Source organism: Macaca thibetana, chromosome 7 (genome assembly GCF_024542745.1).
Source record: "Macaca thibetana thibetana isolate TM-01 chromosome 7, ASM2454274v1, whole genome shotgun sequence".
Lineage (NCBI taxonomy): Eukaryota > Metazoa > Chordata > Mammalia > Primates > Cercopithecidae > Macaca > Macaca thibetana.
Window position 1 is genome coordinate 138,576,976 of NC_065584.1, and position 25,733 is coordinate 138,602,708.

At 37.5% G+C, this 25,733-nt stretch overlaps 1 protein-coding gene across 3 annotated transcripts in view; it reads left to right on the forward strand.

The window, feature by feature from the left end:
- The window catches only part of UNC13C (unc-13 homolog C), a 753,954-nt gene that overhangs the window by 355,207 nt on the left and 373,014 nt on the right, over positions 1–25,733 (forward strand). For all 3 annotated transcript variants that reach the window (XM_050799780.1, XM_050799781.1, XM_050799779.1), the window contains 3 exons: positions 4,187–4,406; positions 23,196–23,423; positions 24,434–24,575. In XM_050799780.1, the coding sequence (XP_050655737.1) occupies positions 4,187–4,406; positions 23,196–23,423; positions 24,434–24,575 (590 nt within the window). The remainder of the gene's footprint in view (positions 1–4,186; positions 4,407–23,195; positions 23,424–24,433; positions 24,576–25,733) is intronic.

Consider the following 25,733-nt stretch of genomic DNA (forward strand, 5'->3'; position numbering starts at 1 on the left):
AAAGGAAAAAGGAGAGAAATAATGTGGCAAATTGAGGCAGACAAGCTTTGTTCCTGTTATAATTATTAACAGTTGGTAGATTAGAATATTGATGGTCTGAAAACACTAGTCATTGCTCTTGGCAGGAAGCCTGATTCCTTTATATCTCAGGCTCATTTTAGTTTCCTCAGGTAGTGATGAATAGAAAAGGCAATTCATTTCCTTCCAGTGTCCTAATTGTTCCAAAAGTGATATATTAGTGCAACTTGCTTTAAATTTATTTGTTGGAGAAGAAAGTTCTAAAAAAATATTTGCTAGGGTGTAGTCTATAGGTTGTACTTGCCTACAAAGGCTTATCAGAATGTGAAAACATTCCTTACTCATTTCTACAGGTTAACAAGATGTCTATACATAGCAGAAAAAAATTGCCTTCTTTGTTGGAATCACTTAAGCAATGTGAAAATAACGGTTTTTTTTTTTTTTTCTAATTGCAAGAGTATTACATCCTGTCTATACATAAAAAAGAATACGGGAAGGATATGTATGAAATAATGCCTAACTTTAAAAGGCTAAATTGAATATTTTTATTATTTATATTAGTGCCTTTCTGTTTTATAAATTATTTTTACAATGAGCATGCATTTTATTATAATCCTAAAATACGTATTTTTAGAAAAATACATTTTTGTTGTAGAACATTTGAAAAGTTGTAGAAGATTTGTAAAGTTTAGAAACATTTAAAATAGAATAGGAGCTGATGAGAACACATGGACACAGAGGGGAACAACACACACTGCAGCCTGTCGGAGGGTGGGGGTGGGAGGAGGGAGAGCAGCAGGGAGAATAGCTAATGGATGCTGGGCTTAATACCTGGGTGGTGGGATGATCTATGCAGCAAACCACCATGGCACATGTTTACTTATGTAACCTGCACATCCTGCACATGTACCCCTGTACTTAAAATAAAATTTAGAAATTTAAAAAATTAAATAGATTAGCAGCAAGTCACTCATTTTGCCATATCCCGCTGTCCTTGGGTCCTAATTCTAGTAACTAGGTTTTTACTTGTTCTAAGGACCTCCATATGTCTGATTCCAAGTAGTTTACCTAGGCCAGAGACCCTCTCCTGATAACATCCTCAGTTCCATCCTTCAGCTCTTATCTATAGCTGATGATTAATCTGCCTGCCCTAAGTGTTACTTTTTTTTTTAATGGTTTTTCATCCCTTCAATCTGATTCCTAATGGTAAACTATAGACTTCATTTGCTTCCATCAATGGCAAATTTTGGGGTTTCCCCTTGTTTTCCTCTGCCATGCTTTTATTTAGTGCTTCTTGCTCTTTTCACCTTATTCCACACAAAAACCCCACACTTTTTCCTTCTTATAATCTTATTTCATCTTGCCTGATTTTGCTGCCGAGAAAACAGCTTTCTCCAAGATGCATTATCACCCTGAAATACCAGAATCCCCTATTATGAGATTATTTGTGTATGATTTTCCTACCTATTTCATGTTCCTAAACTATCAGCTCAGAATATACTTTGCTGAAAAAAGAATGGTTTTGTATGGCATTTATTTTAGAGTAGAGTAATTTTCAGCTTTGATAAACACATGCCCATACCCCCAAAAGTCAAGAGTGAAAAGGATTCATCATTCCCTAAAGTGTTAAGCCCTTATTAGAGGGGATATATACCCTCTGGTAGGTCGTCTAATGTTTAATGTTTTTCTCTAACTTTAATAACTTTTAAATATTGGCATTTATTTCAGTGCCCCATTCAATTGCTTTTCAATGGGCTGTCTAGTAAATGTTTCATATTTCTTATTTTCAGAAATTAGCTTCACTCTCCCTTTGCAAGAAATGAATTATGGCTCCTTAGCCAAACCAAACAAAACATTTTAATGAAATCTGCTCGGCTGTTTATTCAGAACTTTTACTTGTTTTCCTCCAGTCTGTTTAATTTTTTAGCAGGGTTATTTATTTTTATTACTCCTACTATAACCTATGGACTTAGAGTACTGACTATATATCACTCGACTTCAGTAAAAGCAAAGTGGACATACAGAATTAGATCATATATATTAATTATTTACTTAATCTTGAAATATGTGAATAAGTTCGTGATCAAAAACAACCTTATTCCCAACTCTGCTTTCTTCATTTATGTAAGGTACATTACTTACTTTTCTTGTGTTCATTAGCAGACTCTGTTTTATTCCCACTCAGTATTCCATGTAATTAGAATATTTTATTATTCTATTTTTATTTTTTTTTCCATTAAAACAAATGAGTTGCCTGATGCAACTGCAAGTATATAAATTAATTCCCTTCCTAATTTTTCTTCTAGACCACAAATGCTACATTACACACACAAACACACACACAGCCCCTCAGCCCAATTAGAACAGGAGACTCTGTCTGTGGGTAGCTAATGAAAAATCTGTTATGCCAAGGATTATTTCATTTGTTTTAATGATAGTGAAGATACTCGCTATGCTAGGTATTAAAGAGGAGGCAAAGGTGAATAATACATGCTTCTAATTCTCAAAGAACTCTTAACAGTTCTTTATAAGACATCTTCATTATAAAATGAAGCCAGGAGATTTACTTGTTTCAGACACTCTTTATTGAAAGGTGATGGATCCAGTTGTTCTATCTGAATAAACCCTAATATTAGGGTCTTCCACTTGAGTGATGCCCGAATTTGACCATACTGCTGCTCTGTAGACTCACGTGAAGTATAAAGAGCTCTGGATTGACCAGTCCCTTATCTAATAGCAAGGATGGATCTAACCATTCAAAATTAGGAACATTCTTACTGAGGCTTCATTCCCTGGTAGGGGACCTCCCAGTACCATTACCAAACATATTCTGGGAAAGCACAGAGTGAGAGTAATATAATAATAAAGGGAAATATGCTGTTACCATACTGTGGAATTGAAAGTTAGTCATTTCAACACTGTGGGAAAATATTCTGAAATGAGATTTGAGGATAATTAATGCAAACTATAAATGCTTCCCTTCTAGTATGACTTATCCGCTGGGCTCCTACAGGGTTTATGTAAATATCCATTCATTCTGCATCAGGCAGTTGTGTGAAATTATCTGTAAATGTAACCTCTGAGAGTGCTGGTCTTTCTCTCAGGAAGTCACCTGCTTTGTGGGATATGAGAAGCGTAGAAAAGGACTCATGTAACCAATTCTCTTTTCTATTGGCCTGTGTTTATTGTTGGTGGTGTTTTTTTTTTCAATCCAGCATCAATACTAAGTATTTATTTGGTGTTTTGAAGCCTATAGACTACTTCTGTTATCATTATACAATTTGATCTTCAAAGTAATAGCATTTTAAGCAGAGCAGAGGAGGAGGGTGAGTCTTAGAGCCCTTACATCTCTCTGTAGATTACAAGATTCATAAGTGGCAGAACGTTTATTCATTAAAAGAAATGTACCTCTACTATGTTCCAGGGGCAGTGATAAGCTGTTTAGGCACTAAGAAGGAAAACATGGAAGACAGTTCCTGCTTATAGAGGCCCCTTTTAAATATCACGTGGTTGGGCCTAGGAGAACTCAGATCTCCCAGCTACTTGTCCAATAGATTTTTTTCACCTCACTTATCATTAGAGAGTCCTTCCATGTGCTATTAGAAACTATTTCCTTTTAAAATATAAATCATCATGGGAGAATGCCTCATTTGACCTTATCTACTACTGATGCTTTCTTATGAATTAGGTGGTAAGATCCTTCCCAGGTGATAGGTGCTGAAAGCAAATTTCCTGCAGATTGAATGACAGAAGCATTCCTTGGGGCTGAGGAGGGGTGAAGTATCAGGGAGGACAAGGGAGTCAGGAAATAACCACCTGGGTAGAAAGTAAAAGAGGTGTGGGGTTTATAGCAAAGCAGGGACTTAGACATCCTCAAGTCATTAGACCTGTGTGCTGCTGGGAAAGAAGCTGCAGACATTGGAGCTCAGTCCAGTCTGGAAGATTAGGGAGTTCTTTGTGTACAGATAACTGAATCGGGCCCTAAAACATGGAGAGAAGAATAAGTTAGCAGAGTTATTATGCTTACTGTCATGACTTGAATCAATGATCAAGGGGTTCTCTCAAAATAGCATTTTCAGAGAAAAGTGATAAAATGATTCGTTTTACTATGAAACAATTCAAATCCACTGACTTGGCGGTACACTGGTAACTTCTCTCATGTTCACAGAAAATGCACGTCTTCAAGAAGACCTTGCAGGCATTGATCTACCCTATGTCTTCTACCACCCCACACAATTTTGAGGTCTGGACAGCTACCACGCCCACCTACTGTTATGAATGTGAGGGGCTCCTGTGGGGCATTGCAAGGCAAGGCATGAAGTGTCTGGAGTGCGGAGTGAAATGCCACGAAAAGTGTCAGGACCTGCTAAACGCCGACTGCTTGCAGAGTGAGTACTTGGTTTGGCTGACAAAGTGGTAGGCAGAGCCTGCCTTATTCCATCTGTTTCATGTTAAATCACTTCAACTCTTGCCGGTTGTCAACAAATCCTACCCGTTCCCCTCCCACCACTTACACAAAGACACACCATAATGTCCATCAAATCATAGTTGATGATGCAGTCTGACAGTGTTGAGCTAGGCGCTGTTAGAATCCTCAGGGTGAGTACCTGGAGTGAAATTGCACTCTCATCCAGTATAAACCTTCACAGTGACTTCCTATCTATTTTCTTACTCATACATCCTAATAGCTCCATGAGGTAAGTGGGAATATGTAAAATCAGGTGCCCCAAACAGTGCTCAAGACATGCTCCTGCACTGGCAGCAACTGGAATTCTTTTTTCAAGCCTATCTGGTGCCTCTCTGGCAGGATCCATGTCCTTCTACAGTTCCTGCACAGGCCTTGGAAATGGGATGTCTTGGGTTTGACTGTCAACAACAAATGTAACTTACCAGATATGTGACTTTGAGAAAACATTTTTACTTCTTGAGGCTTTATTTTTCTCCACTCTATGGGCAGAAATAACAAAATTTACCTTAGAAGGTTATTGGAAAGGCTAAATGTAATAGTCTCTGCTAAGAGCCTGGAACACGGTAGATGCTCAATAAATATTAATGACTTTCCATCCTTTCACACTCTTGAATGAGTACATGCCACTTTGATTTTTATATGTTACCTTAAATTTTTTATTTCCAAAAAAATCCTTTATTTGCCACTTTAGATCTAGAAATGCTGATGCATCACATTCTAAAATACACATAATTGACTTTTCACTACTCTATTTATTTGGTAGTATTGCTTAAAAATTGGAAAAACTTGTATTTCAACATGATGTTCATTTGCAAATCATATTATTTTCACATCTAAATATTGTGCCCTCTATTTATTGTTTATATGGATGTAGTCAATGTAAGATATGTAGATAGCTTGACACTGAAGGGAGGGGAAGAGGAAAATGTGAAAGATTAAATCAGAATTGCTGTCACAGCTGATTTGTAGTCATGATCATATACATTCTAAAGTTTTCTCTACTTGATTAGTATTCTCCATACAAGATCAGATCAGATTGAGGCTATGTTAATGGTAACAAGTGCATTTTTTTAAGCAAAACAAGTGGTATTCTTTTTTTGAAAAATAAAAAGTATAGTTAAGAATAAATATTTTAAAGGAAGGGGGATTGACTTGATATTACTCATTGAATTTACATGCAAAATCTCATAATCCAATTAATATTCAGCCCAATTGTTTAAAAAGTGAATTGCGTACAGGCATCTTAAGAAATAAGCATATTAGGGCAATGACATTTAAGAAAATAGAAAACACACTGTCATCTAAAAAAAAAAATGACTTAAATTCCTTAGAGAAAAAAATGATGCTGCTCATACCTAAGAAATGAATTCATTCTTCTAGTCTTTCAGAAAGGACAGATGCTAGCCATTCATTAAACTTTAGAAACATGTTCATAATCTATTTCCATTTCTCAAAACAACATTTATTATTTCATATTTGTTAAATAAATTATGCAATTCAAAATTTTCTTTGACATTCATTAAAATGCACATGTAAATTGGAAGACTCAAAAATAGTGCAGAACAATGAAGGTGGGTATGCATGTCCCAGGGAGGGTTTTTTTTTTTTTTTTTTTTTTTTTGGTTAGGATTATTATTTTATTTATTTATTTTTTATTATACTTTAAGTTCTAGGGTACACGTGCACAATGTGCAGGTTTGTTACATATGTATACATGTGCCATGTTGGTGTGCTGCACCTATTAACTCGCCATTTACATTAGGTATATCTTCTAATGCTATCCCTCCCCTCTCCTCTCCCCACAATAGGACCCGGTGTGTGATGATCCAGTTCCTGTGTCCAAGTGATCTCATTGTTCAATTCCCATCTATGAGTGAGAACATGTGGTGTTTGGTTTTCTGTTCTTGTGATAGTTTGCTGAGAATGATGATTTCCAGCTGCATCCATGTCCCTAGAAAGAACACGAACTCATCCTTTTTTATGACTGCATAGTATTCCACGGTGTATATGTGCCACATTTTCTTAATCCAGTCTGTCACTGATGGACATTTGGGTTGATTCCAAGTCTTTGCTATTGTGAATAGTGCCACAGTAAACATACGGGTGCATGTGTCTTTATAGCTACATGACTTATAATCCTTTGGGTATATCCCCAGTAATGGGATGACTGGGTCAAATGGTATTTCTAGTTCTAGATCATTGAGGAATCGCCACACTGTTTTCCACAATGGTCGAACTAATTTACAGTCCCACCAACAGTGTAAAAGTGTTCCTACTTCTCCACATCCTCTCCAGCACCTGTTGTTTCCTGATTTTTTAATGATTGCCATTCTAACTGGTGTGAGATGGTATCTCATTGTGGTTTTGATTTGCATTTCTCTGATGGCAAGTAATGATGAGCATTTTTTCATGTGTCTGTTGGCTGTATGAATGTCTTCTTTTGAGAAATGTCTGTTCATATCCTTTGCCCACTTTTTGATGGGGTCGTTTGCTTTTTTCTTATAAATTTGATTGAGTTCTTTATAGGTTCTGGATATTAGCCCTTTGTCAGATGAGTAGATTTCAAAAATTTTTTCCCATTCTGTAGGTTGCCTGTTCACTCTGATGGTAGTTTCTTTTGCTGTGCAGAAGCTCTTTAGTTTAATGAGATCCCATTTGTCAATTTTGGCTTTTGTTGCCATTGCTTTTGGTGTTTTAGACATGAAGTCCTTGCTCATGCCTATGTCCTGAATGGTATTAGCTAGGTTTTCTTCTAGAGTTTTTATGGTTTTAGGTCTAACATTTAAATCTCTAATCCATCTTGAATTAATTTTTGTATAAGGAGTAAGGAAATGATCCAGTTTCACCTTTCTACTTGTGGCTAGCCAATTTTTCCAGCACCATTAATTAAATAGGGAATCCTTTCCTCGTTTCTTATTTTTCTCAGGTTTATCAAAGATCAGATGGTTGTAGATGTGTGGTATTATTTCTGAGGACTCTGTTCTGTTCCATTGGTCTATATCTCTGTTTTGGTATCAGTACCATGCTGTTTTGGTTACTATAGCCTTGTAGTATAGTTTGAAGTCAGGTAGCATGATGCCTCCAGCTTTGTTCTTTTGGCTTAGGATTGTCTTGGCAATGCGGGCTCTTTTTTGGTTCCATATGAACTTTAAAGCAGTTTTTTCCACTTCTGTGAAGAAACTCATTGGTAGCTTGATTGGGGATGGCATTGAATCTATAAATTACCTTGGACAGTATGGCCATTTTCACAATATTGATTCTTCCTATCCATGAGCATGGTATGTTCTTCCTTTTGTTTGTGTTCTCTTTTATTTCACTGAGCAGTAATTTGTAGTTCTCCTTGAAGAGATCCTTTACATCCCTTGTAAGTTGGATTTCTAGGTATTTGATTCTCTTTGAAGCTATTGTGAACGGGAGTTCAGTCATGATTTGGCTCTCTGTTTGTTCGTTACTGGTGGATAAGAATGCTTGTGATTTTTTCACATTGATTTTGTATCCTGAGACTTTGCTGAAGTTGCTTGTCAGCTTAAGGAGATTTTGGGCTGAGATGATGGGGTTTTCTAAATATACAATCATGTCATCTGCAAAGAGGGACAATTTGAGTTCTTCTTTTCCTAACTGAATATCCTTTATTTCTTTCTCTTGCCTGATTGCCCTAACCAGAACTTCCAACACTATGTTGAATAGGAGTGGTGAGAGAGGGCATCCATGACTTGTGCCAGTTTTCAAAGGCAATGCTTCCAGTTTCTGCCCATTCAGTATGATATTGGCTGTGGGTTTGTCATAAATAGCTCTTATTATTTTGAGATACATTGCATCAATACCGAATTTATTGAGAGTTTTTAGCATGAAGGGCTGTTGAATTTTGTCAAAAGCCTTTTCTGCATCTATTGAGATAATCATGTGGTTTTTGTATTTGATTCTGTTTATATGCTGGATTACATTTATTGATTTGCATATGTTGAACCAGCCTTGCATCCCAGGGATGAAATCCACTTGATCATGGTGGATAAGCTTTTTGATGTGCTTGGTTCGGTTTGCCAGTATTTTATTGAGAATTTTTGCATTGATGTTCATCAGGGATATTGGTCTAAACTTCTCTTTTTTTGTTGTGTCTCTGCCAGGCTTTGGTATCAGGATGATGTTAGCCTCGTAAAATGAGTTAGGGGGGATTCCCTCCTTTTCTGTTGATTGAAATAGTTTCAGAAGGAATGATACCAACTCCTCCTTGTACCTCTGGCAGAATTCAGCTGTGAATCTGTCTGGTCCTGGACTTTTTTTGGTTGGTAGGCTATTAATTATTGCCTCAATTTCAGAGCCTGCTATTGGTCTATTCAGGGATTCAACTTCTTCCTGGTTTAGTCTTGGAAGAGTGTACATGTCCAGGAAATTATCCAATTCTTCTAGGTTTTCCAGTTTTTTTTTGGATAGAGGTGTTTATAGTATTCTCTGATGGTAGTTTGTATTTCTGTGGGGTCGGTGGTGATATCCCCTTTATCATTTTTAATTGCATCTATTTGATTCTTCTCTCTTTTCTTCTTTATTAGTCTTGCTAGTGGTCTGTCAATTTTGTTGATCTTTTCAAAAAACCAGCTCCTGGATTCACTGATTTTGTGGAGGGTTTTTTGTGTCTCTATCTCCTTCAGTTCTGCTCTGATCTTAGTTATTTCTTGCCTTCTGCTAGCTTTTGAAAGTGTTTGCTTTTGCTTCTCTATTTCTTTTAATTGTGATGTTAGGTTGTCAATTTTAGGTCTTTCCTGCTTTCTCTTGTGGGCATTTAGTGCTATAAATTTCCCTCTACACACTGCTTTAAATGTGTGCCACAGATTCTGGTATGTTGTATCTTTGTTCTCATTGGTCTCCAAGAACATCTTTATTTCTACCTTCATTTTGTTATGTACCCAGTAGTCATTCAGGAGCAGGTTGTTCAGTTTCCATGTAGTTGAGTGGTTTTGATTGAGTTTCTTAGTCCTGAGTTCTAGTTTTATTGCACTGTGGTCTAAGAGACAGTTTGTTATAATTTCTGTTTTTTTACATTTGCTGAGGAGTGCTTTACTTCCAATTATGTGGTCATTTCGTTATGTACCCAGCAGTCATTCAGGAGCAAGTTGTTCAGTTTCCATGTAGTTGAGTGGTTTTGATTGAGTTTCTTAGTCCTGAGTTCTAGTTTGATTGCACTGTGGTCTGAGAGACAGTTTGTTATAATTTCTGTTCTTTTACATTTGCTGAGGAGTGCTTTACTTCCAACTATGTGGTCAATTTTGGAGTAAGTGCAATGTGGTGCTGAGAAGAATGTATATTCTGTTGATTTGGGGTGGAGAGTTCTGTAGATGTCTATTAGATTCGCTTGGTGCAGAGTTGAGCTCAGTTCCTGGATATCCTTGTTAACTTTCTGTCTCATTGATCTGTCTAATGTTGACAGTGGGGGTGTTAAAGTCTCCCATTATTATTGTATGGGAGTCTAAGTCTCTTTGTAAGTCTCTAAGGACTTGCTTTATGAATCTGGGTGCTCCTGTATTGGGTGCATATGTATTTAGGATAGTTAGTTCTTCTTGTTGAATTAATCCCTTTACCATTATGTAATGACCTTCTTTGTCTCTGAGAAGTTTGGTTGACTGAAGCTTTCTTTTCTCAGCTTGTCAAAGTCATTCTCTGTCCAACTTTGTTCTGTTGCTGTCGATGAGCTGCATACCTTTGGAGGGGGAGATGCGCTCTGATTGTTTGAATTTCCAGCTTTTCTGCACTGCTTTTTCCCCATCTTTGTGGTTTTATCTGCCTTTGGTCTTTGATGATGGCGATGTACTGATGGGGTTTTGGTGTGGGTGTCCTTTCTGTTTGTTAGTTTTCCTTCTCACAGTCAGGACCCTCAGGTGTAGGTCTGTTGGAGTTTGCTTGAGGTCCACTCCTGACCCTGTTTGCCTGGGTATCAGCAGCGGAGGCTGCAGAAGATAGAATATTGCTGAATAGCGAGTGTTGCTGTCTGATTCTTGCTCTTGAAGCTTCATCTCAGGGGTGTATCCTGTCGTGTGAGGTGTGAGGTGTCAGTCTGCACCTAGTTGGGGATGTCTCCCAGTTAGGCTACTCAGGGGTCAGGGACCCACTTGAGCAGGCAGTCTGTCCATTCTCAGATCTCAACCTCCATGCTAGGAGATCCACTGCTCTCTTCAAAGCTGTCAGACAGGGGCATTTACCTCTGCTGAGGTTTCTGCTGCTTTTTGTTTAGCAATGCCCTGTCCCCAGAGGAGGAGTCTACAGAGGCAGGCCGGCCTCCTTGAGCTGTGGTGGACTCTACCCAATTCGAGCTTCCTGGAGGCTTTGTTTACCTACTTAAGCCTCAGCAACGGTGGGTGCTTCCCCAGCCTCGCTGCCGCCTTGCAGTTAGATCTCAGACTGCTGTGCTAGCAATGCAGGAAGCTCAGTAGGCATGGGACTCTCTGGGCCAGGTGTAGGATATAATCTCCTGCTGTGCCATTTGCTAAGACCCTTGGTAAAGCGCAGTATTAGGGTGGGGGTTACCCAATTTTCCAGGTATTATGTGTCTCAATTTCCTTTGGCTAGGAAAAGGAATTCCCTTCCCCCTTGCACTTCCCAGGTAAGGCGATGCCTGGCCCTGCTTCAGCTGTTGCTGGTCTGGCTGCACCTGCGGACCAGCACCAACTGTCTGACACGTCCAGTGAGATGAACCCGGTACCTCAGTTGAAAATGAAGGAATCACCCGTCTCCTGTGTTGCTCACGCTGGGAGCTGGAGGCTGGAGCTGTTCCTATTTGGCCATCTTGGGCGCCAGGGAGGGGTTTTTTAAATCCATTTTTACTTTTTCCCTAAAATTCACACTCTCATATTGATCAGAAAGAGGTCCTACAAGTATGTGTACTTAACTTCATAACTTTCCATGATAACTATCAATAAAATTTGAAATTCTCCCTACAGAATCAGTGACATTACCTTAAAAAATTTCTCTTATTCATTGTTTTAAGCCCAAAAAAATGGCAGTGGTGACACTATATATGAGATAATTTCATGAATGCCAACACTGAAGAAAAGGAAAGAATAAAAAGCTAAGAAAATCAGTGTTAAATAGAAGGTATCGCTAATTCAGCCCCCTCTAAATGTAAGAAAGTTCTATGATTGTCTTTATAAAATGGCCATTCAATCTCATAACATTTCCAGGGAAACTTTAAACCCTTAGGAGGCAGTTTAACTCATGATTTCAAAATGCTAGTTCATGAATTAAAATTTAAGCCAAGGTGTCTTTCCTTGTAATTTTTACCCATTAAACCATATCTTACTTATGGAGAAAATATTTAATAAATTCTATTAAATATGACAGTTTTTCAAGTACTGAAAAGTAATTATGTAGTTTTCTATAGATTTCTAGTGCTGTGTTTATTTTGCTAATTCTTTTCTGAATAATTATAGTCTATCAGCATACACATGCTAAAAGAAATTAAATTCTCTACATGTGGTCTGACCAATGACCCATGCAAAAGACAGAATATGTAAAGTTACTTCAAATTGATTTAAATTAGGTGTTTCCGGCCGGGCGCGGTGGCTCAAGCCTGTAATCCCAGCACTTTGGGAGGCCGAGACGGGCGGATCACGAGGTCAGGAGATCGAGACCATCCTGGCTAACACGGTGAAACCCCGTCTCTACTAAAAAATACAAAAAACTAGCCGGGCGAGGTGGCGGGCGCCTGTAGTCCCAGCTACTCGGGAGGCTGAGGCAGGAGAATGGTCTAAACCCGGGAGGCGGAGCTTGCAGTGAGCTGAGATCCGGCCACTGCACCCCAACCTGGGCGACAGAGCAAGACTCTGTCTCAAAAAAAAAAAAAAAAAAAAAAAAAAAAATTAGGTGTTTCCTTACCATGAAGTCTTGGGTTTGTGACCCGTGTGCCTTCAGTCAAGTGGAATTAGACCAGGTGATGGTGAAATCCCACTCACTGCTCCAGTGCTTCCTTGCGGGTTCAGAGATGCATGGAAATGTCCAGTCAATTCCCCAAAGAGCTTCATCTATCGCCCTCTCTAGCTAATTGTGCTTGATGGTAGTTCCTAGATTTTACCAGTTTCTTGGCCCAAAACTGATAGCCACAGGGTGGTGAGAAGGAGATCAAATGGAAACAGGGAGAAGAATGAGAAAAGAGACCTGATTTATACTCCTTCAATAAAATCAATGGCAACAGCCAGAGTTCACCTGCTTTTTCTTTAATTAGTTCATTTGTGTCTCGTCACCTAAAAAGACATTTTATTCTTTTTTGGAAAAAGCATTTGGTGGTGAAATAATTTAATTATAATAAATGGAGGAGCAGGTTGTGACCCTGAATTATGTTAACATAACTCGTAAGGAACTTGCTGTGGCACCTCAGTGGTAGCTTTACACTAGAAAAAGGCCGTGATGGCTGGGATGAAGGTTGTCTGCAGAGTGAGTCATACGTAGAAGAGGCATCATATGTAAAATATTTTCCTTGATTATCCTTTCAGTGTAGAAAAGAGACAGCTACAGAGATTGGAAAAAAATGCAAACAATCATGGCAGTTTCCTTACACATCTCCAAAGAAGGAATCCCAGAGTCTCACTGAATAAACATTCTGCCTACTTTTAATTCCTAACTAGAAATTTCAAGCACCTGCATGAGGCCAGAAAATATTTCACCAAACGTTCAGCAAAGAAGCATTTTGTGAGATGTGTTCTTTAGTTCTATGTGCTTCCCACTGACATTATGTTGCACTTATGTGTCCTAAGACAAGCAATCAATAAATACATAGCATTAATAAAATCTGACTAATATACTCTTGTTTGCAAATTAGATATTGATTCTCCTTTCTTTGTTGCCCTATTACCACATTTCAAAATCATATTTTAAGACAGTCAAATATTTGTATATATTGAGCATCTATTGTGGGTAGGAGCTTTATTCTGGGTTCTCAGAGCTGCAAAGAAAGTAAGTGGTGTTTTTCCTGGACTCAACCTTATTTTCTAATACATAACTTAGATGAACAGATGTGAACATGTATCTTGGAAACTTTTGACATGTTACTCTTTCAATCACAATTTTACAATATGTGTTTAAGTAATGAGTATTCAGGAAACTTAGAATTAGGATTCCTTTTATCCACTGCTACTTAACACACATTTAAGCAAAGGAGCTGCTTAACAAATGTTGTTAAATTAATGGATGAAGGAACAAGAATTACAACTAGAAATAACCTGTTATGCTTTAAATATCATCTTTCCATATAAGCATATGCTATTAAAGGAGCTTCGAGATTAATGGATTGGGAAACTCAGTCTACTGCTTTGGCTGAGTTCAGAAGATTTAGTGTCTCATCAAAAAGAATCAAGTGAATAGTGTAAGCAGGATTAGAAATCAGGTCTCTGAACTCAGCCTGGTGTTCTTTGCTAACTTATAAATAAATTTGCAAAGTCAGTCCTAGGGGGAAGAAAAGGAAAGTTACTGAATTTTATTTTCAGTGCTGTCTCACTTTCTCATATGGGAGAAAGCACATATGGGACCCCTGAATTGTAGACGTTCTTTGCTGCCTGGACTGTAGCTCCCAAAGTTCCCCACCATGATAACCCCTCAGGACCCGCCATCTACAGCCAACCACCAATAAATCCTCAATGCTCCTGAAATGGGAAAAGTTCCCATGTCCTCCTTGCAGGGCGTGTGATGGGCCCCGTTGCTCAGACCTCTAGGGGAGTATACAGATGGGTTGGGAGCCCCACGGCAGTGTCTAGGGGTGAATGTTTACAGCTGAAGCCCCAGTGGGCGTGTGTTACAGGATGCTCTTTAAGCTTAGCTGCCTGTAGGTGGCCTGCATTAGTCAGCTCAATTAGACCCCTCCCTTATCACAAGGACAGAGGGCTTTCTGTATCCCAGGGTTCTTTTCTTAGTGTACTGGAAGAATTGGATCACACGTGGGCTTGGAGAATGTGTGCAAGGTTTTATTGAGTGGAAGTACCTCTCAGTAGATGGGGGAGCCAGAAGGGAGATGGGTTTCCCCTGGAGTCAGGTGGCTTGGAGGCGTGGGCTCTCCTCTGACTGCCCTACCCCAAATCCACCACGTTCTGTCCGTTGATGGCCTGCCGGTGTGCGGATGTCTGTCCTGTGCTCTTCCACCTGGTGTGCTCCCCTTGGTGTCCTCTCAACATCCAGCCACTTGTGTCTCTTTTTACCAATGTGTTTATCTAGATGTCCAGCCACGTGTGTGTTCCTCTACTGATGTGCTCCTCTCCACATCCAGCTGCCTATGTATCTGCTGGCTAGGGCCTTAGGGTTTTTATAGGCACAGGATGGGGGCGTGGCAGGCCAGGGTTGTCATGGGAAATGCAACATTTGGGCAGGAAAACAAAAATGCTGTCCTCACTTAGGTCCCTGGAGCCCTAGCCAGGGACCACACCCTTCCCCTTCAGGCACTTCCCTGACCCGCTTCCGTATCTCTACCACCTCTATCCCAGCAGGTTATTGCATTGAATTTTCAACAACACTAAAAGGGAAATGAATGCAACCATCAGTTCCTTAACCCAAAGGAATAGACTAATAATGGAGCATTTTCGGGTATTGGGGTTGGCTGCTGGAGAGAGACTAAGAGGACGAATATGCCTTGCATAATGCCGTAGAGATATTCTACATAACATACTCAATGGATATCAATGCATGTTTTTTCGTAGTATTGAGCTACTTAAAAATAATCTGACTTCCAGTCTTATTGCAACTATAATGTTTTTAAAACTTCCCTGAGCATCATTTTCCTCATTTGTGGAGACAGTTAATAATACTTGTCAATGACCTCCAGCTAGAGACGACCAGGAGCACACCTGTAGTTTCAAAAAGTATGTTTTATTACTTATCACTGTGAGGGAGAACACACACCAGGGTGATTGTAGGGCATCTCGGCAAGACGGTGCTAGAAAACAGAGCTGTACTCTGGATTGGGTGTTATGTGGAAGTGAGGACAATCCTATGATTTTGCGTCTGTAAACATCTAATCTAGAAGGAAGGCAGAGTTGACTGAAGCCACAGCTTTACAGTAGTCCCTCCTTATTCGTGGTTTCACTTTCCAGTTTCAGTCCTCTGCAGTGTGGTCCAAAAATATTAAATAGAAAATTCTAGAAACAAAGTATAAGTTTTAAGTTGCATACTATTTTTAGTAGCGTGATTAAATCTGCCATCCTTCTTGGAAGGAAAGTCATCCCTTTGTCAGTGTATCCACCCTGTAGACGCTACTCACCCCATAGTCACTTAGTAGCTTTCTTGGTGATCAGATTAAAATAAAATAAAACAATGACAACAACAACAAGAAAACACTATACAATAAAGATAGAGTTGGGTACTATCTGAGGTTTCAGGTATTCCTGAAGGCCTTGGAATGCATTCCCTGAGGATAAAAGAGGACAATTATACATCCTAAAGAAACAGTGGCCACGCATATTAGTTAAGAGAGGGAATGTTTGATATTTTGTGGTTTACAGAGTGCTATGTTTTGTCTATGCTTAGGAAAAATAAGGAAGTGGCCTTGTTTGTCTTACTTTAACACTGTTGCAGGTGACCATGTCTAAGGTTGGTGCTCTTTGAAATTGTTTATGTCCAAGAAAAGAACAATGTAGCCTAGTTGTGAGCACTAGACCAGCCCTGAACAACACTGTGAACTAGTTGCGTTAGCAAAGTTCCTGGAAGTCAGAGTCTGGGTTATGAAAAAATAGAAATAAAAGTCAATCTTGTTTTGAAAATTTTGATGTTTAATATTCTTTTGCTTTGTATTTTTTTTTGAAAAGTATATGAAGAAATCTATGTAACTAAATGTGATACAAAGAAAAATATCTTCCTCCTTCCATAACTCTGTTGGTTTCTTCTCTTTTTCCTTGCTTAGTAAAAATATTTTGAAAATTGAGCACATTTTAAGTTATAATTTTGTTCCCCTAAACAATATAGATAGCTTTTGACTCTGTGATGACTGGGAAACCTCGAGAAAATGCCGATGAGATATAGTCGCTTTAACATACTGTTATGTGAGCGTATTCCTGATTTTTTATTTTTAAAACATGCTTGTTTTCAAATTTGTCCTAAAAGTTTGCATTTACCAATAATGAGATGATTGAATATGGTGGGGATAGTATCGGCAGAAGAGAAAAGACAGTCTGGCAGTTTTTTGTTTGCTCTTGGTGCCAGACTCCCTGACACTGGTCATTTTAGAGAAGGTGGTAGTTCCTTGGGAAGTGGGTGACCTTCTCCTATTTTCCCACTGTCAGTGACAGAGTTACCTACAGGCTCTCACCTACACGAATGGGAGATGATATTATGTTAGATTTATGCTCCTCCCATTACCTTCTGTTAAATGTCAGTCCTTTGTTGTTTGTGAAAAATAAGGAGTGTGTGGCTTTGATATTACAAGAAAAAGGAGGCTGCTAACCTGAAGACTGGGGGAGTTGCAGTTCTGTTCCTTGAAAAGACTGAAGGCATGTTAAAAGAGGAGGGTTCATATTATCTTGGATATAAGACATCTTAAAGGAAATGCGTAGAGAATGGCAACTGAATGTCCACCCACATGATGTCATGGGGGCAAAAAGCAGAGAGACAATGAAAGCAGGCCCACCTACATCTTTTTGCTGGGAAATAAAGAAAAAAAGCAGTAAAGACCCATTTCCCATGTCAGAGAGGCTCCTAGAGAAAGAAAGGAGTACACAAATGCCTCAATATCAGACCCTCTGAATGCTTTCCATGGATGTTAACCACCCACTTTCTCTGGGTCCATCAATTTCAAGTGCAGGTAAGGCTTTATGGATGTCAAAAAATAAATAAATAAACAAATAAGTTATTTTTCTCTAGCTTTTTTTTAAACTCAAATTTCTTTTATCTTTAAGCCCTTCATTGGCCCTCATCTAGCAAATAGATATAGAGCATCCAGCCTACTGCAGATACTGTCCATGTGAGAGTTTTCCAGGAGTGGTTTCAGAGGTCAAGTGATTTTGAAGCTCAAACCCCTAAAATTTCTTACTAATGTGAAATTATTATTATTATTTTATTTTGAGACAAAGTCCCACTCTGTCTCCCAGGTTGGAGTGCAGTGGTACAATCTCGGCTTACTGCCAACCTTCGCCTGCTGGGTTCAAGCCATTCTCCTGCCTCAACTTCCTAAGTAACTGGAACTACAGACATGCACCACCACACCCAGCTAATTTTTTGTATTTTTTTGGTAGAGATGGAGTTTCACCATGTTTGCCAGGCTGGTTATGAACTCCTGACCTCAAGTGATCCACCCACCTTGGCCTCCAAAAGTGCCGGGATTACAGGTGTAAGCCACCACTCCTGGCCTGAAGTTCTTTAATAAATGCCTAAACCTGCACCTTTTTGGCATTCTGAAATCACTACACTTGTTCCATTACTATTATTAAAGCTATAAGCATTATGTCTTTGAGTCCTGATACTGTTAAGAGAGATACTACTACTATTTCCAACTGTTCTTCAGATGAGGAAGCTAAGGCTGAGAGAGAGAAACGAACTAGCTCAAGACTAAAAGGTTAGGATCTTAGTCTATTTCAGTTGCATAAGAAAGTACCATAAACTGGGTGACTTGTAAACATCATAGATTTATTACCCACAGTTCTGAAGGTGGGAAGCCCAAGATGAGGGTTTCAGCACAGTCAGGGCTTGTCAAGGGCGATCTTCCAGGTTGCAGACTGCTGACTTCCCACTGCATGTTCACATAGTAGAAGGGGCAAGTGAGCTCCTTTGAGCCTATAAAGCCACTAATCCCATTGTTGAGGGCTCTGCTTTCATGACCTAGCCACTTCCCAAAGGCCTCATCTGTTAACATTATCACATTGGGGATTAAGTTTCAATGTATGACTTTCAATGGGATGCAAACATTCAGACCATGCCAGTTAGTAAGTGGCAGATCAGGATTCACACTCAAGATTGTCTCCTCTACCCAAGTGTATTAGTCTGTTGTCAAACTGCTGATAAAGACATACCCAAGACTGGGTAATTTATAAAGAAAAGAGGTTTACTGGACTCATAGTTCCACATGGCTGGGGAGGCCTAACAATCATGGCGGAAGGCAAAAGGCAAGTCTTACATGGTATCAGGCCAAGAGAAAGAATGAGAACCAAATGAAAGGGGTTTCCCCTCATAGAACCATCAGATCTCGTGATACTTATTCACTACCATGAGAACAGTGTGGGGCCACCGCCCTCATGATTCAGTTATCTCCCGCCAGGTCCCTCCCAAAACACTTGGGAATTATGGAAGCTAAAATTCAAGATGAGATTTGGGTGGGGACACAGCCAAACCATGTCACTGAAACATCACTAGTTACTGTGCACTTTTACTTTATTTGAAAGTGAAACTCTTTATACATTTATTCTATTTATAGTTGGCATTCATGTTCTTGCTTTTTGCTGACAACGTGCACGTGGCGTGTAGATTAACTAAATTCTGTTATCTAATGATGGAAATACAGCCTTTGTTTTCTAATAATGCCAAATCCAAAGCCAAGGGCCACGTGTATTTTGTCTTTTCATAAGATTTGTTCGACAGGATATTTATCATTTTATATTCAGTTTATTCCTGTTATTTTCCAGAATTGTGGCCTTAGGGCAGGAGTTTGCAAGAAGTTCATAACACATTAAATTAACCCAGAGCCAAATTAAATACTCAATTATGCCAATCATTTTATCTTAGACTCCCCCAAGAAGTATTTCCTCTATTTATGGAGTGTATGCTAGTTTCCAAACAGTGTGTTAGACACTTGGAATACACATTTAATAAAATTTGGGCCTTATGAGGTAGCATAAGGAATAGACATATATGCAGGTAGCTATGCCAATGGCGATTGTTAAATATGAAATAATTTTGTGAGGCATTTGCTTGGAATCAGCTGTTAGAAATATTTACGTCACAAAAATCTAATACTACAAATCAGATTTTGGTTTTTTTGTTTCTGTAGGAGAGGAGAGAAAATGTGACTGTTGAGTTTAAAAGAACTCTATTTCCTCTCGAGGAGATAAGATCATATGCTGAGAATGGAGGGTAATGGGGGTGAGATAGGTGACTTGAGAGTAGAAATGTTTTGGAAGAGCTGTTGAGAAAAATAGCAAAAGGAAAGAACTGCGAAGAAGGAAGAACACTGAAGTTATTATATATATATGTGTATATATATACACACATATATATGTATGTGTATATATTATATATGTAGGTATATGTATATACACACCTGTAGTTTTAAGTTTTTTATATATAACTTTATATATGTATATTTTATATATAGTTATATATAATCAAAATATATATTATATATAACTATATATGTTTTATATATAAAGTTACATATATAACAACTTCAATATTTTTCTATGTATAGATTATATCTATAAATTCTATAATTATTTGTAGATAATATCTATAGATACTTCTTCAGAAAAAAGCACAAAAATTGTAAACTGCCGTATAAAGATGGTAAAATTGTTAATTTCACCTGAAGTTTAGATGTTTTGTCTGATAAAAACTAAGGAGAAATGAGTTCTAGTTAATTGTCCCATTAAATTATGTAGAAGAGAACCAGTTTGCCCCTCTGTCTAAGGTTGGATTATGGTTGTGTTGTCCGTAATTATATTGTCTTATCTGTCAAGTAATTATTTTTAAAAGTAACAATGATGCATTTCATTTGGATATTATACTGTACAAAGTGCTTTTGGTTTACATTATCTCTTTTGATCTCATCTATTATTGATCTCTGGTTGGCATATTACTGTATTTCAATGACGCTACTAGACCTTCTGCCACACACTTTGAAGAAAGAGTCATATAAAAACTAATTTAAAGTTTTCTCTGATGACTTTTGTATAAACAAATAAGGCCAAAGACAAATAACCCAAAGGGCTGGAAATTCATGGCAAATTGTAACTATTTAATAAAGAAGTTTCATTAGAAACAAGATATGTGGGTTTGATAAAGAATAGGGCAATGGAAAGTACCTGTACATCAGTGACAAAAATTAATTATGAATTTGTCTCTGTCTCTGAGCTAAACAATCTAAGATGAATAATTTTCTTCTGATCAAAAATGCAAAAGTAGAAGTTTTGTTTGTTTGTTTTGTTTTGAGACAGAGTCTTGCTCTGTCGCCCAGACTGGAGTGCAGTGGTGTGATCTCGGATCACTGCAACCTCCGCCTACCGGTTCACACCATTCTCCTGCCTCAGCCTCCCAAGTACCTGGGACTACAGGCGCCCGCCACCACGCCCGGCTAATTATTTTGTATTTTTAGTAGAGACAGGGTTTCACCGTGTTAGCCAGGATGGTCTCGATCTCCTGACCTCGTGATCCACCCGCCTTGGCCTACCAAAGTGCTGGGATTACAGGCTTGAGCCACCACGCCCGGCCAAAAGTAGAAATTTTTAAAAGCTACATATTTTTTTCTAGAAATAACAGAGAAAATGCTTAAACGTATGTCTCTATTAACCTGCTGTCCACCAGTTGGCTATTTCAGTTTATGGCTCTTTTGCCTGTACATATTAGAATAGATATTCTATAATAACATCAATAATATATAAGAATAAGTGAAATTTCAAAGCGAATGCTCAAGCTTTCCTAATTATTTTTTTGATAACAAGGGGCAGTCATTAAGAATAGAAGCCTGATTCCTTTGGATGAACAATCTCTTTATATTCTAGCTTTGAATTTGGCAGCTATTGTTTGAGCATTTATTTTGTTCATGGTAGTTAGATGGGTTCTTCCTCGATTTAGAAAACTAATCCAAAGTATACTTAACTCTACATGACTTTAGCACTCCTTCCTAGAGCCTTTGGGAGCATTAACAGCAAAAATAAGAATAGCTGTTTAGAAATTTGGGGGAGAGTCAACATTTTTATGACATTTCTAACCTTTTGGACATTCCTTGCCTGGCTGTCACAGACTAAACTTTTGAGCCACTTTGTGTCTTGTAGGGAACATTTTCCAGCCACCACTGTCCTGTCCATTTAATGAATATTAAATACATGAATAAAATATGCCTATCGGATAGTTTCAACTATTTAGTGCAGCCTAAGCTAATTTTACTGTTTCAGAATTATGGACTGTGTAGCTAAACCAATATTGATAAATTAAAAACATCTTAATTTCATGCAATTTGCAAATTTGTAGCTATTCCAGGGACATATTTCAACAGTATAGACCATTTACAATGTCCTTTTAAATCATCTTTAGTGAAATTCATTTTTTTTTATTCCTTTTTATAAATGTCGTTTAGGTCCTCAAAGGTTAAAATAAAAGATAAAGACAGGTAGCCTGCTCTTTCTACCATTGGAATGTTCATATCTTTTAGCTTCCTCTATTCACACTCATTATTATGAATATATATTTCCACTCTAGAAAACAGATATTACACTTTCAAGTAAATGAACATTTACATTAAATTATTGCTGTCCAATTGTGTATTAATTTATCATAAGTAAAGGCAGTAGTTGACCTTTCATCTTTTGTCTTACTTTCTATACTTAAATCAGGCTCAACATTCTCAAATTAGGTTCAAAGAACATTACTGATGTTATCATTTATCGTAGAAATCGTGCTTACCTATAAATTATCCCATTTAATCTCTAAATAATTTATGAGATATTAGTATGCCTATCTCAGAAATATAATAGTTCAGAATAAAATGAGAATACTAGTTAGGCAAACTCACAGTCATGTCAATGAAAATTAGAGCAATTACTAGCTATGAACACAACTCTTTCTATTATTTTCACTATATTTCAGTTGCTTCTGTACCAAAAAGAAGTTTGATTTTATCAGTGGCAGTTCCTGTAGACACTGGTACATGAGCTTTTGCTTTCTTACTTTAAACTCACTGAGGAATTGTGGAAATTGAAATCATGGTCCGTTATTAACTTGTATAATACTGGGCAACCCAGAAGGCCATACAGAGCAATGAGAATATCTAGGCAGTAGTAGCTTAAGGTTAGGGATCCAAGAATGGAATTTTAGAAATCTTTCACTGATGGAATGATTTGTCATTACAAACAAAAATGCCCAGAAAGTTAAGACCAGTCATGAAAAACAATGCCCCAGAAATAAAAAAAAGTTTTTAGTGGAAAATGAGTATTCAGTCATTTAAAAGCTCTGGATATATTAGAGAAAGAGAGTTCAAGTCGGTGTTCTATCAGTTACTTTATAGGTCTTTTAGCCTAGTAGTGTCCAAATCTGTTTTAAACAGCTCAATCATTTTCTTTCCAAGTAAAATCTTACATTCTATTTTAATGTTTAGCAAATAACAGTGATGTGTTTGAATTATTGACTTCCAAGTGACATTTGCCACTTATATTCTATCTATTTCTCAATTTTGTTTTGGATACCCATTGAGGAAATATGTGTGGTATGTAACATATTTGATTGTGTCTATTCTATTTGCTGTTTTTGAATTCCTTTTTAGAAAATTCGAACCAAATTTTTGCACAACACCTAATTTAGTTCAGTAATACAAGAGAAAAGCCTGGGAATCATAGGAGGTCAATTTACTTGCCAATAACACAAAGGAGTACTAGTTGTTGGGAATCTCAGCAGAGCAGTTCATTCTGATATTTTTCTAAAAAGCCACCTGACTCCACAGAATGAAAACCCTCATTCATTGTCACTCTCTCCTCCTTTTCCTCCCTCCTTTAGCCATCAAAAAGTAATGGCATGTACGTTCACATCACCATTGATTTTTCCATCATAGGAGCAGCAGAAAAGAGTTCTAAACATGGTGCCGAAGACAAGACTCAGACAATTATTACAGCAATGAAAGAAAGAATGAAGATCAGGGAGAAAAACCGGCCAGAAGTATTTGAAGTAATCCAGGAAATGTTTCAGATTTCTAAAGAAGATTTTGTGCAGTATACAAAGGCGGCCAAACAGAGTGTACTGGATGGGACATCCAAGTGGTCTGCAAAAATAACCATTACAGGTAAAAATAAGTCTTCTTGAACATTTTTATTGTAAACTGAGATTTTTGTGTTTCCTAGAAATAACTGCTAATAATAATCATAGGTAAAATAAATGATTATTTTTTCAATCATGTTAATATGAACCAGACTAGTTGGTACTTCACATTTTGAAAATACATACTAGATAAGTGAAATAATTTTAGTCTGTGTCTTTTTCTAATCAAAAGTTCTTTCGTAGGAAAAGGTTTCTGTTTTCAATATATTCACCTGCAGTTTACAAGAAATAAGCATTTTTGCTGCCTACCAGTGATAAATTATAACAGTAGCTAATAATATGTTCAGTTAATCTTTTTCAGTGAGACAATAGATGTTATTTTACTTACTCCTGGCTCAACATCCCTCATCCATTTGGTCCTCGAGTCAGGACAATTTGAGTTTGATGATATCTAGTAAATTGGACTTCTGAAGTTGCTTGTAATGTGAACAGCAAGTGACTGTGCAGACTGTTAACACTTACCAAGCCTCTTTACTTACTCATTTTGTATTTAAAGATGAGTAAATACAAAATAAATGTGCTTTCTCAGCTATGAGATGCTTTCTCATAGTTGATATAGACGCTTTCTCAACTATGTAGAGTTGATCAATACTGATGGCAGACTCATAAATAGATCAGTTTGGATTACAGACCTTTGAATTATGTTAGGTAATTTTTCATATAAGCGTAGGTATATCTTCCTCATTTCTCTGTACATGTATGCTGTAATGTGTATGAGTATATAGTTAATATGCATATGCATGTTATGTATATAGCTACTTTGCATTAGAGACATAAGCAAACATTACAGATCTTAATGTTGTGTATTTATTTTTATTAAAGTTTTTTTAAAGTTCTGTTGGTCATGAGAATGAAAGCAACGGGGATGCATCTGTAAACCCAAAGAACCAACTGACAGAAAAATTGTCTTTATTATGATTATTTTTCGTTTCTGAGGAATACGTATGTTAAAATGTTTCTTTTGATTTATTTCAGTGGTTTCTGCACAGGGTCTACAAGCAAAAGATAAAACAGGGTCTAGTGATCCGTATGTTACAGTTCAAGTTGGAAAGAACAAAAGAAGAACAAAAACCATTTTTGGAAACTTGAATCCAGTATGGGATGAGAAGTTTTATTTGTGAGTATATAATGTGAAACTTTTTCAAATATTAAATTGTTTAAGAATGAATTTAAGACAGGCATGCAAAGTATGCAATAATTATCTCATATTTTAATAATCTCTTACCCAAAAGTAATAAAAATGCAAAAGTCATGTTATAAACTCCCTCAATACTCTCATAATATTTATTATTTGTTCTTTATCCTTGGAAGCAAGTGAATAAGAAGAATACTTCAAATAAAGATGGCATGACTGGGGTGGCTTTGCAAGAGATAAAAAAAGATACACAACATGATCTATAACTTGGGATGACCCAAAATATCCGGAAATGTAATCTTGATTCAACACTATCTTGACTCTGAAGATTCATAACTAAAGACAAGGGACTTAGAGCATTTCCTGTCCCATCACTTGGGGTGGAACCACATCTACACTAGCTTATACTATTCAGGTGGCTGATGATAACTTTTATAACCTTGCATTTTCCATAAGAGCATTTATTTTTAAACCTCATATCTTTCACTGAATAGCAGGAACTCATTTTTCTCTCAAAAGTTCTTTTTTATTTTTTTTTACCACTCCTTCATAAAAAAATGAATTTCAGTTATTATTTAGTAGAAATAAAAATTCCTACATGAGTTAAAGACAGTCTTTTTTCTTGAGTTCTCTCTTTGCAAATGCTTTAAACAGGAATCTCATTACCATGGTAAGTAAATACACACCAAACATATAGCTTAGTTGGGAATGTGGGCAATATTGTGCAAGAAGTAGAGTTTCTTGAATATATGGCCTGATGAAGGAAGTCTTAAGAAATAGGTTTGGAAAATCAGTTGGAACCAAATAACAGAAGGTACTATAGAATGAATTAAGGGATTTGGAGGATTTCTCCCTTCAGACTTCTGGGAGAGACTAATACCCTTTCATGTGTTAAAATAGAAGACAATAAATCAATTGGAAGTTAAAATTGAATTTCATGTTGGAGTCAAGTAAATAAATAAAGCAGGAGAGGAACAACAAAGGGGAGGGATGAAGACTATGGCAAACTGGAAAACAGGTGATTCCCAGGAAAGAAACGGCTTCTGTTGCCATGCGATCATGGAGATGCGATGCAGCTAGAGCTTCCATTTTTTCAGGAAGCTGGATATCTGAAAGCTTAGAAACAGTTTTATTGAGGTA